Raw genomic sequence first — 15,648 nt, 5'->3', positions numbered from 1 at the left:
ATGACATATTTACCAGTGAGAAATCAGCATAGATAAGTTCACAAGTAGAAACTGACAGCTGGTCTTATTTAGGACTGAAAGAAAAATCTTTAGTCTTTCTTAAAAGTCCCAAACAGATAAAACCGGGAGACTAAAACCGATTCACAATGGATTAAGTACAAACAAAGTAATTACTGATTCACACAAGTAGTTTGCACTTTTGTTACAATTACATAATGTTACCGCCTAAGCTGCACATACAGACGCTTCTCAAACAACTCCTCTTATTGATTCTCTGAACTAGTGTTTATATGCTCTCTGTGACATAACGATCGATGTTTTGTTTACTCGCGTGACAACGAAGTTTATTGTCATTGTATTGAGCGTTCAGTACACACATTCAATAATTCAGTAAACTAATTCTGCATCAGTGCGAATGTACGAGAGAGAACAGAAAGTGTGCCACCAAGTTCAGTATACTTATGACTTGTCCACGTACAAACCGAACAGATCCGTGAAGGTCCGGGTGAGAATGAGCCTTCAGTAACCAATGCTTGTCGTAAGAGGCGACTAACAGGATCGGTTGGTCAGGCTCGCCGTCTTGGTTGACACATGTCATCGGTTCCCAATTGCGCAGATCGATGCTCATGCTGTTGATCACTGGATTGTCTGGATAATTTACATACCGCCGCCATATAGCTGGAATATTGCTGAATGCGGCGTAAAACTAATCTCACTCACTCACAAACCGAACTATTCAAAGGCTGACGACAAATGTTACACTGTATGTTGCATTAGTAAATAAAACAATACATTTAATCATTACTACGAGGTCGAACATACCGGGATTAATTAATCTCATGCGCGCCGATGGGTCATATCGTACCTCGGGAACATATTTCCTAATGATATTTGGCTGATTATCAACTGAGCCTCGCTTTCAGAATGCTCTACTTATATATATGCTTCATAAACTTTTGTCACGTATTGAATGATTTACTACTGGGATTCAGAATTGATTGTGTGAAACAAGTACTTCTTTATCGAGAAGATCAACTGCCTTTACCCTGACAACGGTTTACATCTTCTTCCACAAGCAGTTAATGATGATGTTTTAAGAAATACCTTTCTTGGTAAAGCGACAAGCTCAATATAACTATGCCTTCAAGATTTGTTCAGCATGATGGTGATGACTTATGGAAGTAAAACTGTACTAAGTAACTAAGGTGTTATCCCATTATTTCATTTGACCAGGACCATTTCATCATTTATATTGCACACTGCCAAACGCATATTCGTACATTCAGCTCGTACCGATTAATATCAACCATTATGTAGAGGGTAATGTCCGAGTAACTCTCCATTCCTTAAAAATAATGTTTTTAAGGAATGGAGAGTTACGAGGATATTACCCTACTTAAATAAAATTCAAAGTATTGAGAATATTTCTGTTATCAAAGTTATATGTCAAAATGACAAAATGAAGTCTTTAATTTGAAGCTGGTACACATCGCTCCATTCCTGAAAAGTAATGGAGCGAGCAGACAATGAATGACGTCACAGATGTTATTTAACTGACCTTAATGAACCATGCCAAGCACACAAGAGATCGGAAATATCCTATGTGTGACCGCAGTCATTGCAGTCGGAAATGTATCAGTTAATGCAGATGTAACATTGTAGATATAGTAGCTAAAGACGTTGTAGTGGTAGTAGCAGTAGTAGTTGTTGTTAAAGTAGTAGTAGCAGTAGAAGTAGTTGTTGTTGTAGTAGTAGTAGTAGTAGGAGTATTGGTAGTAGCAGCAGTAGTAGTAACAACAGCAGCAGCAGCAGTAGTAGTAGTAGTAGTAGTAGTAGTAGTAGTAGTAGCAGTAGTAGTAGTAGTTGTAGGAGTTGTAGTAGTAGTAGTAGTAACAGCAGCAGCAGCAGCAGCAGCAGCAGCAGTAGTAGTAGTAGTAGTAGTAGTAGTAGTAGTAGTAGTAGTAGTAGTAGTAGTAGTAGTAGTAGTAGTAGTAGTATGGCCTAAGGGTAAACTTGGGCCCCGAGGGCGGCCTGTATGCACCATGAAGTGACATTATGGAGTTATTTCCCTTTTCAATTCATCTAAAACGAAACAAGGAAGCTGTCACGCATATTCCTAGAAAAGAGTTGTTGTTGTCATGGGCGGCAGATAAGTACACAGTCTGATAAAAAGGTAAGAGACTCAAACGATTTTTTAAGCGAAATGCTACATACTCGGTGTCTGCGGTTTGTGCCCTGTACGTTACTGACACGGATACTAGCGTTGCTAACACTGTCAATAAAATCGATAATTCCGGTTCGATAGTGTATCTTCACTCAGTCACGACACAAGGAGCTACTTTAAGAGTTAGTTCAAACGTCAACTGCAGAGAATAATTGTCCTGATCATCTACCGAAACAGATTCGATGGTGCAAAAAAGGCATATGTTATCATTATATAACGCACATTATATGATATACATACGTAATATAACATACATGTATTATATAGGCCTACATAAATTATAGAACTATGTAATGATCTGTGAGGCCACCACGAGCCACACCATCTGTGGTCTGTACAATGTGCAGATATCGGGAAATAATACTGCGACAAACCCAAATTTGAATTGCGACAGACAGGGCTTGTGTGAAAGGCAAAGTATTGTGTGATATTTAAACAGGTTAACACACGTATTAAACATAGGCTGGTTTAATGTCTATCTTTTGATAACAACAGAGAGGTGATCGGGAAAGCTTACTCTCTATCGAACACAAGTGTAGATATACAATGCAAGGCAACAACACTGCAGCTTGGTGGTATTGAAATCTGGATCGGCTTTTTATCAAAAGTTGCTTATGAGGCGCAATTCTAGCTGGGCTGTGTGAAGCGACGGCTATTAACTGTTAACTGGAGCGTACAGGAGTTGAAAGGGTGGGGCCATCAGTCAACATCGTATTATGCACAGGAAGAACTTTATCGCATCGCTTTGGAGGTATCAGGTAAACAAACGGGTGGTGACACATGGTCAATAAAATGTTGAGCTAGAGATATATTATCAGTTAATATGAAGATTTACCATTTAAATTGTTTTTTTTCTTCTTCTGTTAGGCATTGTTTTATAAACAGACATTACGGTTGCAGAAATTATGCAGAAATTTGTTGCAATGATCAGGTACATGTTATACGAAATTACTATTTTATCAAAATGATCTGTTCCAATATGGTTCATTTTTTTTTTGCTGCATAGATTTGAAATGAAAATGTTCAACAAAAATAACCGTAACATTTGGAACAACTGATTAAAAATTACCGGATATTGTGGAGGTATGCAACCAACTGTCCAACGCTTTTACTGCAGTAAATAAATAAAATACAATGCAAATATCGTAAATCCAACTTACAAATGTTTTATGTATCCTTTGTAAATAATAAATAAGTAAGTAAGTACAAGTAAGTAAGTACAAGTAAGTAAGTAAGTACAAGTAAGTAAGTAAGTACAAGTAAGTAAGTACAAGTAAGTAAGTAAGTAAGTACAAGTAAGTAAGTAAGTACAAGTAAGTAAGTAAGTACAAGTACAAGTAAGTACAAGTAAGTAAGTAAGTAAGTACAAGTAAGTAAGTAAGTACAAGTAAGTAAGTACAAGTAAGTAAGTAAGTAAATAAATACGTCCAGGTTTTACACATGTTTTATGTAAATGTTCATTTAAGGGCATTTCGGTCTGGGTGAAGTGTTCTTCATCTTTAAGAGAAATTCAACCTAAAAAGTTTAAACGTATTTTATACATGAAAATATGCGTCATGAATGGATGGCCAACAAGCTCCGAGGAGGTTAATGCAGAAACAGATGACACAATGATGATACAAAGTTCTTAATGTTACACTCCGCCATACCATGTTGATAGCATTTGACCAATTAGATACATCCGAGTCATTACAATATTATTGTTGCTTAATAGGAATACCTGATTCACATGTAACAAAAATATGTTAAATGGTCAAGCTAACCCATAATCTATAATAGTTTTACACATGGACGATATTTATTGTGGTATGTACTCGTTTCAGTGTTTTGTACAATACCTGATTCACATATAACAAAAAAATGTTAAATGGTCAAGCTAACCCATAATCTATAATAGTTTTACACATGGACGATATTTATTGTGGTATGTACTCGTTTCAGTGTTTTGTACAATACCTGATTCACATATAACAAAAAAATGTTAAATGGTCAAGCTAACCCATAATCTATAATAGTTTTACACATGGACGATATTTATTGTGGTATGTACTCGTTTCAGTGTTTTGTACAATACCTGATTCACATTAAACGGTAAATGTTAAATGGTCAAGCTAATAATCTATAATAGTTTTACACATGGACGATATTTATTATGGTATGTACTCGTTTCAGTGTTTTGTACAATACCTGATTCCCATTAAACAGTAAATGTTAAATGGTCAAGCTAACCCATAATCTATAATAGTTTCACACATGGACGATATTTATTGTGGTATGTACTCGTTTCAGTGTTTTGTACAATACCTGATTCACATTAAACAGTAAATGTTAAATGGTCAAGCTAACCCATAATCTATAATAGTTTTACACATGGACGATATTTATTATGGTATGTACTTGTTTCAGTGTTTTGTACAATACCTGATGCACATGTAGCAAAAAATGCTAAATGGTCAAGCTAACCATAATCTATTGATAGTTTTACACATGGACGATATTTATTATGGCATGTACACGTTTCAGTGTTTTGTACAATACCTGATTCACATATAACAAAAAATGTTAAATAGTCAAGCTAACCATAATCTATAATAGTTTTACACATGGACGATATATATTTATTGTGGTATGTACTCGTTTCAGTGTTTTGTACAATACCTAATTCACATATAACAAACAATGTTAAATGGTCAAGCTAACCCATGATCTATTGATAGTTTTACAAATGGACGATATTTATTATGGTATGTACTCGTTTCAGTGTTTTTGAGAAGATAAGACATGTCGGAGCGGATACGGTTCAATGAGCATGATTTGTATTACCCTGTGGGGAACACACGGTCACTTGACATTACCCATGGTTGTGAGGTTGCTGAGGAATGTGACATGCTGTTTCTCGGATGCGGTGACATAAGAAATGTCCTACACACCATACACGTGCTGCACAGAAATGGCACCACGAAGTCGGAAGGTCAAATCATTAACATTCATCTGAATGACGTTGAAAATGGTGTCTTGTCACGAGATTTGATTTTATTATACCTAGTTCGAACCATCGATCCCGCAAATGATGAGGATTTGAGGTTCATGTGGGGAATCTGGTACGACTGTCTTTTGTCACAGGATCACTCCCAGAGACTGCAGCATGTGTTGAAACAACTGTCAACTGTACCGATAAGCAGTTTTGACGTCTATTTTGGAAACTTACAAACGGAAAGCTGCACCCGAAAAACACTGAGGTCTTGGATGAATGCTGAAATCACTGGTAGACTGACAAGTGACAAGAGAGAAGCCTTCATCAGGAACATGTACCAAGACTATTTCCCAGAGACAGCGGTACAGAGGATCGCGTCTAGACTGACACGTTTGTGTGATCACTTGATGTCCACGCCGCGGCTGAAAGACAGGTACCGTTTGTAATGATGTGCTTATAAACAATGCTTCAAATTCTACTGAAAGAACTGATTGTGATTTTGTGGCAAAAATAATTTTGCTTATATACATGCAGCCAAATTGCGATAAAAAATAGAACAAGATAAACATGTGAAGAGGAAGTATTTAGATGACCTAGTGAATGTGTTAGATCCACATTATAGGGCGTGGCCTCATGTTAACGGCGCATCCGTTTGGATTTATTGACCAACTCATAGAAGGCCAGGATGCCGTTGTACAAAACAACCTTAGCGCTAAGACTACCTGAAGTCTATGTTAAGGTATGGGAGTTACGGTCACCTTAGCGCTAAGATCGTTTTGTACAATCCCGTATAAACTCCAGCAGAAAATAGGGAGTTCAGAACTGAGTGCTCGTATTTCAGTCAAGACCGCAAATAGAGTCATCTCTATTCTTTAGTGTTGTTGATTGGACGGAAGAAAACATTCAGAGTATTGACAGCCTCACACGATGATTCATGTCAGACAACAGATGTCATCACCTTTGTTCTTCACACAATCGCTTAGATTTATCAGTTATAATGGGAGAGCGTGGTGTGATGAACACGCTTGCCAACATATAATTTGCCAGATGATTCTCCTGTGAGGCATATCCAAACTCATGTTGAAAACAAACCACTTCACAGTCTTCGTAAATAAGCCAAGAATGTTGGACACGGTGTAAATGTCAGAGTCGATTTTGTTGATGGCCGGCGTATGAGTGTCAACCAAGCAGTCAAACATCGAATCAGCACAGGTTCATGTTTTCATGGGTTGCCTTTCTCTTTATGTGCGTCAACTGGCGTGTTTTCTGCTCAGGATCAGCCACCTCCCACTCGTAACCGCCAATGTGTGAATATGATTCAACATATCATTTTGTGTTCAACGCGGTTTCCGTTTCGCAAATATCAGTGAAACGTTTGGTATTGAGCATGCCCTTTTTTGGCTACGTTGCCATATTCAGTAGATGTGTCCATTAATGTTTGAGAAGAAAAACAGTTTTAGAACTATGGTATATACAGAATAATTAGAGCGAGTCAACGTTTTCAATACAAGAAATTTCTATTATTTGCAAGGTATTTGAAGCAAGTAAGTGTGCCTTGTTTTCATCCTTAGACTGTATCAAGAGATACGGGAATTTGTCGTGACTGGTGTGTCGAGGGTCAACTCAGCTCCGCTGTCATCTGAACGTGTCATTGAGAGGTTCTGTGGCAACACGACATTCTTCAGGCCTGGTTATGAGCAGATGTGGAAAGTTGAAGACAACTGTTGTCCACTGCTGTGCTATGATGTGGACCTTCAACTGGACAGGTACAAGGCAGTGACTTCATGTTTATCGGTATATACAACCCCAAAGCTACAGACCATTCTAATGGTTATGCTCCGAATATTGTTTATTTTGACATCTGTTCATATACGTGTCTAAAACTATAAGGGAACACATGAAAGCAACAGTGCCATACATAGCATAAAAAAAATAACCTGGAAAAGAATATAGGAATACGTGTTTCCTTATTCGTTTCCATATGTATTATCATTCCGCGTAACCAGTCATGTACATCGGTTTCATAATATATTTCTTTCATACATATTTTTCATTATAAACCTCTTTTACATAAGCACTGTTGAAATCCATTTAACACGCTCTATTGTTAGATACGACGGTAAGCTTGTCACCATGTCTTCTCTGTGTCTGGCAATACTGAAGCAGTGGGTGGAGAGTTATCAGGCAGCCATTAAAGAGGGATGCATAATCAAGGTATCCGTCGATGTATACACGTTTACAGCAAATTTCTACAAAGTTACATGAGCTGTCAGCATAATATAAAAAAGTCAATGCATAAGAAAACCCAGTCCTGACCATACTCGGAAAGAGTTTCCATTTGGTGTAAAGAAGATTGCCCGAAAATCTTCGGTGATGACACGAGGTGTTCACTAGAAGGGGTAAGCGTATCCCGCTGTACCTGCAGTTGCCGCACAATTTGCCACACAATTTGCCCCCAAGACGTATTTACAACCCCACCCGAGTAGTACTCCTGCCTTGCGGCGGTCTGTAAACACAACCAGAAAACCGTTGTGTGAAAATTCAAAGATGACGCTGCTCAGAAGTATAGAAAACGTTTTACAACACAGCTGGGTGTCACCTATATTGTCCACATAATGGTATTGATGTATTAACCATTAGCATTGACCCTCTCGGTGTTAGGTCCACCTCTGGCAAGGAGAGGCAACTGTACTTTGTGAGACAGGCTTGCCCGAAAATCTTCATTTTGACTTCATAGACACCTCCAACATAGGTGACTGGCTGGGTCTCATACCGGTGTTGATATACTGCAGGGATAGACTTAAAAGGTGAGATCATATGGGCAATACTATTTTCGCTTATGTATTTTCATAATGTTTCTTTTTGTTATTCTTCCTGGTATTTAAATGATAAATTGGACATCAGGGATTTAAGATTAAAATACATATAGCTTATGGTGTAACCATTTACCACTTTCTTTTATTTAGACCTGACGGCATCGTTGGTACACAGATCTTCCACTGGCACCAACGTGCATCTTCAGTGATGGAGTTCTTACAGTCTTGCTTTGATATTCCTGTGTTGATGTATCCAACAGTTTTTGGATTTCACCTAGCAGAAGAACTATCTCTTGGGCACGAGTGAGTATAACAAAATACAAAATGTTATCACCAACTTGATTCATTTTGTGACAATTGACCCATTTAGCAGATACTAAATATTTAAATTGTAATACGTAACCTGACGAATTTGGTGCCTTGCAAAACGTATCAAAATCATTTTATGCATTTAAACGTTCTGAATACTGACGAAGTTGTCTCTTTATTTAACTGCAACAGGTCCAACTATACGCTTGCTCCCGTCAAAGATGTATTACTATATGCAATGCTTTCCATCACCAGGAGTCTCCCTGTCATGGTATTACCATTGCTTTCCATCTGCTTACATTCACCAGGAGTCTCCCTGTCATAGTATTACCATTGCTTTCAAACTGCACACATTCACCAGGAGTCTCCCTGTCATAGTATTACCATTGCTTTCCATCTGCTTACATTCACCAGGAGTCTCCCTGTCATAGTATTACCGTTGCTTTTCATCTGCTTACATTCACCAGGAGTCTCCCTGTCATAGTATTACCATTTCTCTCCATCCGCTTACATTCACCAGGAGTCTCCCTGTCATAGTATTATCATTGCTTTTCATCTGATTACATTCACCAGGAGTCTCCCTGTCATAGTATTACCATTTCTCTCCATCTGCTTACATTCACCAGGAGTCTCCCTGTCATAGTATTACCATTGCTTTCCATCTGCTTACATTCACCAGGAGCTTCCCTGTCATAGTATTACCATTGCTTTCCATCTGCTTACATTCACCAGGAGTCTCCCTGTCATAGTATTACCATTGCTTTCCATCTGATTACATTCACAAGGAGTCTCCCTGTCATAGTATTACCATTGCTTTCCGTCTGGTTACATTCACCAGGAGTCTCCCTGTCATAGTATTACCATTGCTTTCCATCTGATTACATTCACCAGGAGTCTCCCTGACATAGTATTACCATTTCTCTCCATCCGCTTACATTCACCAGGAGTCTCCCTGTCATAGTATTATCATTGCTTTTCATCTGATTACATTCACCAGGAGTCTCCCTGTCATAGTATTACCATTGCTTTCGATCTGCTTAAATTCACCAGGAGTCTCCCTGTCATAGTATTATCATTGCTTTCATCTGCTTACATTCACCAGGAGTCTCCCTGTCATAGTATTACCATTGCTTTCCATCTGCTTACATTCACCAGGAGTCTCCCTGTCATAGTATTACCATTTCTCTCCATCCGCTTACATTCACCAGGAGTCTCCCTGTCATAGTATTGCCATTGCTTTCCATCTGCTTACATTCACGAGAAGTTTCCCTGTCATAGTATTGCCATTGCTTTCCATCTGCTTACATTCACCAGGAGTCTCCCTGTCATAGTATTATCATTGCTTTCCATCTGCTTACATTCACGAGAAGTTTCCCTGTCATAGTATTACCATTGCTTTCCATCTGATTACATTCACCAGGAGTCTCCCTGTCATAGTATTACCATTGCTTTTCCATCTGCTTACATTCACCAGGAGTCTCCCTGTCATAGTATTACCGTTGCTTTTCATCTGCTTACATTCACCAGGAGTCTCCCTGTCATAGTATTACCATTTCTCTCCATCTGCTTACATTCACCAGGAGTCTCCCTGTCATAGTATTACCATTGCTTTCCATCTGCTTACATTCACCAGGAGCTTCCCTGTCATAGTATTACCATTGCTTTCCATCTGCTTACATTCACCAGGAGTCTCCCTGTCATAGTATTACCATTGCTTTCCATCTGATTACATTCACAAGGAGTCTCCCTGTCATAGTATTACCATTGCTTTCCGTCTGGTTACATTCACCAGGAGTCTCCCTGTCATAGTATTACCATTGCTTTCCATCTGATTACATTCACCAGGAGTCTCCCTGACATAGTATTACCATTGCTTTCCATCTGCTTACATTCACCAGGAGTCTCCCTGTCATAGTATTACTATTGCTTTCGATCTGCTTAAATTCACCAGGAGTCTCCCTGTCATAGTATTATCATTGCTTTCATCTGCTTACATTCACCAGGAGTCTCCCTGTCATAGTATTACCATTGCTTTCCATCTGCTTACATTCACCAGGAGTCTCCCTGTCATAGTATTACCATTTCTCTCCATCCGCTTACATTCACCAGGAGTCTCCCTGTCATAGTATTGCCATTGCTTTCCATCTGCTTACATTCACGAGAAGTTTCCCTGTCATAGTATTGCCATTGCTTTCCATCTGCTTACATTCACCAGGAGTCTCCCTGTCATAGTATTATCATTGCTTTCCATCTGCTTACATTCACGAGAAGTTTCCCTGTCATAGTATTACCATTGCTTTCCATCTGATTACATTCACCAGGAGTCTCCCTGTCATAGTATTACCATTGCTTTTCCATCTGCTTACATTCACCAGGAGTCTCCCTGTCATAGTATTACCATTGCTTTCCATCTGCTTACATTCACCAGGAGTCTCCGTGTCATAGTATTATCATTGCTTTCCATTTGATTACATTCACGAGAAGTTTCCCTGTCATAGTATTGCCATTGCTTTCCATCTGCTTACATTCACCAGGAGTCTCCCTGTCATAGTAATACCATTGCTTTCCATCTGCTTACATTCACCAGGAGTCTCCCTGTCATAGTTTTACCATTGCTTTCCATCTGCTTACATTCACCAGGAGTCTCCCTGATTCCGGATCCTACGTTGGGGTTGGAATGATATATCTCATCTGGAAAGTTGGTCGTGAAGAAAGGGAACTCTCCGAGCTCACAATCCTCCATGATGGTATGTTTTACTGCAGTGCTCACATACCAAGGGTGAACAGTTCCCTTGCTTCAAACAAAGATGGTTCGTTAGTTGTTAACGCCGCACCCAGCAATATTCCAGCTATATGGCGGCGGTCTGTGAATAACAGAGTAGGGACCAGGCGATCCAGTGATCAACAGCATGAGCATAGATCTACGTGACATGTGTCAACCAAGTCAGCAAGTCTGTCCACCCGATCCCGTTAGTCGCCTCTTACAAGCATGGGTTGCGGAAGACCAATTCTGACTCGGATCTTCACGGGTCTCTTCAAATAAAGTGACATAAAATATAATTGTCATGGAATTTTACAATCATGATAAGGACCAGAGTGTTTGATATCGTGAGAAGTTGAGGATTTGAAGAGGGGAGAATTTAAAATGTTATTGAAGAAATAAAGATTGACACACACATGTGGCATGAAAGTAAGTAAGTTGTTTACACCGATTTTCAAACCACCTGCTGACATAAGTCAGCCTGTGAGAATCTCAGGTTCATACCAACAACGACAGCTCGTAGGCCTTACTTAAAGAACCCTTGTTGTCAATTAGCCATCGTTGTCATGTGTCACAACACCATCAGGATGTTTACCATGTGACATGGACAGCAACATGTTGCGTTGCGAAATCGCTCCACATTTGTCATTTCCCATCAAAGGCAGCGAACGGTTTTTCGAATGTTTCGCATATTTTATGAACTGAAATAGGAATAAACGTATTTTGGAATGATATTTTTGCCTCTTTGCGACTGTTTCTAAAAGACTTGTACTTAGATTATTGTTTATTGAAACGTAAAACATTGGATTACAAAATGTTAACGAACTGAACCTGCTGTATTTGAGAGATTTATCTTATTTGATATTCAAGATTTGCGTGATTATGCTAAACAATATTAATTTTGAGTCAAATGTTATGAAGAGATATAAAATTTCGCGAGATACGGATGGTAAAATGTGTTGTAAACGAAGAAAAAGCCCTGTGATTGGTACTTGTATGATTTTAAACAGTGGGTGAAATATGACCCTCCAACAAGCTCCCTAACCAGATTATTAAACAGTTGATTCCTTATTCACATCACTTTTGATAAACTAACACCGCAGATTACTTGAGAAGAAGGGCATGTTGAACTACATATATTTAATGTCCGTTCATATATTGCCTTTACACTCCATAACATCTTCATAACTCATCACCGATATTCTTATTGTCTCTGCATGAATTCAGTGAACATATGTATTTATTCTAAGGTGAGTTATTCTTGACAATATATTATACAATTATAGACTGATGATGAGGACAATACCTGTTTTTATGGTCCAGCGAAAAACAATATTGACCGATGACGAGGTACGAGGTCAATATTGCTTTTCGCAGGTCCATAGAAACAGGCAATGACCGAATTTCGCCAGTCTATAATTGTTTTATTATGTAATTACCGAAAAAAGCTTCTAAAATCCAAAACATGTCCATTTAGTCCAAAAAAGTAATTTTATTTTCACTACAAACCACAAACGTTATGTCAACAATGCTGTGACATGTTAACAATAGAATGACGTCATAGCTTGACGTGAATGACGTCATAGCTGGACGTCATAGTAACTCAGGTCAATATGACTTTTGGTCGGACCTGGGTTGGAGTCAATATGATTTTCTGTCGACGATCACGTGACCGCCTCTAGACCAATCAGGTAGCCGGAAAAATATGCTTGCATAATAATCTTGGCTATAGGCAAGATGGTTTCAGATATTGCAAAATTACCACATGATATGCTCAAGGAACAGATGCAGTGTCGGATGCTCTTCACAAGTTGCTCAAGCCATGTATAGTTGGTGACTTAGCAGGACGAGTCATTGCAAAGCCGTCAGCATTTGACATGGAGGCAAGAGAACATGTCATGACAAGAATTAAGGGAATCAGTAAAAGTAAGCATTTAAATTTAGAACACTTACCATTTGCGTGGTTTAAATAATTTTAGAATAGTTTTATATTCAACACCATTTTGGGTGATTACGTGAAGGTACAACTTCATTATATTATAGACTATGAATTTACAAAAGTAGACGTTTTATCAGGGGCAAGTGGTGGTGATGGTGGTGTGTGCGTGTGTGTGTGTGTGTGAATAAGAGGTCCCCTCATGTGTTCATCACTCACTGTCCAGTAAGTTGTATGAATGTTTTGAATCAGTCCTATCTCCGTATTTGACGTTGGATTGGTGTTGGAATTTTGTTGTTTTTCGATAGGACACCAATTCGTTCTTCACGGATTCTCTTCGCGGATTCTCTTTAACCACGGCCCACCCTTTTATAGGTATAGCCAATCTTCTGAGTTCAGGAACTGTCACGAAACTGGCCTAACGTCCTGTTTGCTTCCTTCAACCACGAGTGGTAACTCTAATCACATTCTCCGTGAATATGTGGACCTAACATTCTATATTTCAGCGTTTTCATCATTTGCTGCCATAGACAACACATCTTTTGGAAACGCAACCACCACATAACAATGACATATCGGACTACTGTTGTGCAGCATATACCCGAAGTATTTCTTATGTGAATGAAATATTTCCCGTGAATGGCACTGATGCTGAGAGATATGCCACACCTCCAATGGAATTGAAATACATGTCCTAAATACTTTTTGTTCATATAGCAATGGAAATGTCAACGGCAGATGTACAATCAACAAACACCCAAATCCCTTCTTCCAAACAACGTGTAAGTCAAGTGTTTCACTACCTTAACTTTCAATCTTTCATTTATCATATTCAACTTAATGTTTTAACCATAATATTGTTTGGAAATGTGTACTAGAATATCTCTAAATCTGAGAAGGGCTAAGATTAATTTCAAAACAAATATGTCAAGCTCGACAGTATAAAATAATCTGAACATATAAGACAATAGTGTTTTATTTGTTACAGACCATTGTTGAGTACATGGACCACTACAGGGTGACCATCACAACTGATCCCGAGTGCCTCAAAGAAGGAAAGTTCACGGTGGAACATGCCAGGGGAGATCCAAATTTGGTAGTGCTGATCAACACCCAGCGTGGGTAAGGGTGATTTGCAAACAAATGACTGTCAATGCCAACATAAAGCATAAAGATAGAAGTAAATAAAGGAAGATGGAGCCACAGTCATATCAACATGCTACAAAATGCTTATGCAATGTGAATATTTTGCAGTGTTTAATTAAAATATATTTTAATGATCTAAAGCTAGAATTTATAAAGTGTACTTGTAAACGCTCATTGGTAAACACTGATTTCAGGAAGCCAAGCTTTAGAAAAATATTACGTGTATCGTGTGGCATCTCAATCAACTCCAGCAAGATCACACTGTCCAGGAAGAGAGGAAAAGTAGACGCTCGTCTTGTCAAGGACGTGAATACAACAGTTGGTGAAGGCGTGTTACCCTGGAAGAAAGTTGAGCTGGATTCGGCTTCTGATCTCCCTGATTTCCCTCCTTCAAAATATGGAGAGTCTATCATTGACACGTATATCACACAAGTGTGGCCTTTTCAGCCTACTGACACTATTGAAGCACCGAATGCTGTTGAGCAGCTCCAGTGGCTCCTGTGGTACCTCTTCAAAAATATGCGTGAATCATTTGGGGTGAGTATTTCCATCCTGTGAAGCTCATCCTAAAGGTGAAGGAGATATCTTGAGGAACAATTCCAGCTTAATCATGTGAAAATGTTTTAAAAGAAGTCTTTGAATGTATCCTTGTGAAAATACTCTCATGATCATACATATCGTCTCAATGAAGTGTTTATGTATTTGGTCACAATATAACATATTTTCACGAACATGGATCTTAGTGTTCTGTACTGTTACACTAAATAGTTAAAAGTTCCTACTCATAATTGTACCCGAGGAATTGATTGAATTGGACTCCATAATGTTTTTGTTGCAAAGCAGAAGCATTTGATAGTTTGATTTAATCGTGTTGATTCCATATAATTTTATTTCAAGGTGCCACAACTTCTCAGACTCGGAGTTTCTAATCTGGCCAAACCCTCACAAAGAGCCAACAACAGATTTCACCTGAAAGGCTTAAAGATGCAAGAAAATATGCCAACATTGTTTCTGGAGTTTTTCGACTTTGACAAAGCTGAAGAACTTGTCAAACAACAGAAATTAACCATTTGTGAACTCGCACCTTTCTATGTACGTTTAGGTGATTACCAGGAAATGGACGCTGCCTTCTGTGCCAATCTGACACAGGTAAACACAACATTGCTGAAAAATATATGTTTAGATAGAACTGTACCATGTGTAGGTGTACAAAGAATAGATAAGTAGATGCATGTAGTGAAGCAGTCATTTGATTTGAGTGAACAGTTACTATCTTGGGGAAATGAACTTCAGTGTCAGTGACTCTGTCACTTCAGCTTATCCGAGGAAGCGCCTCAGGATACGAGTCGGGTTTTCCTGTCTAGGGGTCAGTGTCCAAGTGTAACTACAATACAGCATTGTGGTTATGATGCATGTAAGGTAAATTTGTGTAGATGGGACTGGTTACGGGTGTCAGCTTGCTGTTCTCCAACACTCTCTGCG

General features: G+C 38.7%; 1 protein-coding gene across 3 annotated transcripts in view; it reads left to right on the top strand.

Annotated features, from left to right (window-relative positions):
• Positions 1 to 15,648, top strand: part of LOC124286812 — a 39,384-nt gene that overhangs the window by 17,936 nt on the left and 5,800 nt on the right. The window contains exons 1-12 of one of the 3 annotated variants that reach the window (XM_046723248.1): positions 2,036 to 2,173; positions 4,986 to 5,631; positions 6,770 to 6,964; positions 7,310 to 7,412; positions 7,860 to 8,005; positions 8,165 to 8,317; positions 10,964 to 11,070; positions 12,870 to 13,010; positions 13,738 to 13,802; positions 14,009 to 14,142; positions 14,361 to 14,703; positions 15,064 to 15,315. In XM_046723248.1, the coding sequence (XP_046579204.1) occupies positions 5,006 to 5,631; positions 6,770 to 6,964; positions 7,310 to 7,412; positions 7,860 to 8,005; positions 8,165 to 8,317; positions 10,964 to 11,070; positions 12,870 to 13,010; positions 13,738 to 13,802; positions 14,009 to 14,142; positions 14,361 to 14,703; positions 15,064 to 15,315 (2,265 nt within the window). In that variant the 5' untranslated portion in view covers positions 2,036 to 2,173; positions 4,986 to 5,005. Of the gene's footprint in view, positions 1 to 2,035; positions 2,174 to 4,985; positions 5,632 to 6,769; positions 6,965 to 7,309; positions 7,413 to 7,859; positions 8,006 to 8,164; positions 8,318 to 10,963; positions 11,071 to 12,863; positions 13,011 to 13,737; positions 13,803 to 14,008; positions 14,143 to 14,360; positions 14,704 to 15,063; positions 15,316 to 15,648 lie in introns of those variants that run through there. The other 2 variants (XM_046723246.1, XM_046723247.1) reach the window with 2 other exon arrangements.

This window comes from Haliotis rubra, unplaced genomic scaffold (assembly GCF_003918875.1).
Source record: "Haliotis rubra isolate DU_JTF1 unplaced genomic scaffold, ASM391887v1 Scf391, whole genome shotgun sequence".
Lineage (NCBI taxonomy): Eukaryota > Metazoa > Mollusca > Gastropoda > Lepetellida > Haliotidae > Haliotis > Haliotis rubra.
The sequence above is the reverse complement of the archived record's forward strand: the minus strand, read 5'-3'. Positions and strand labels throughout refer to the sequence as shown.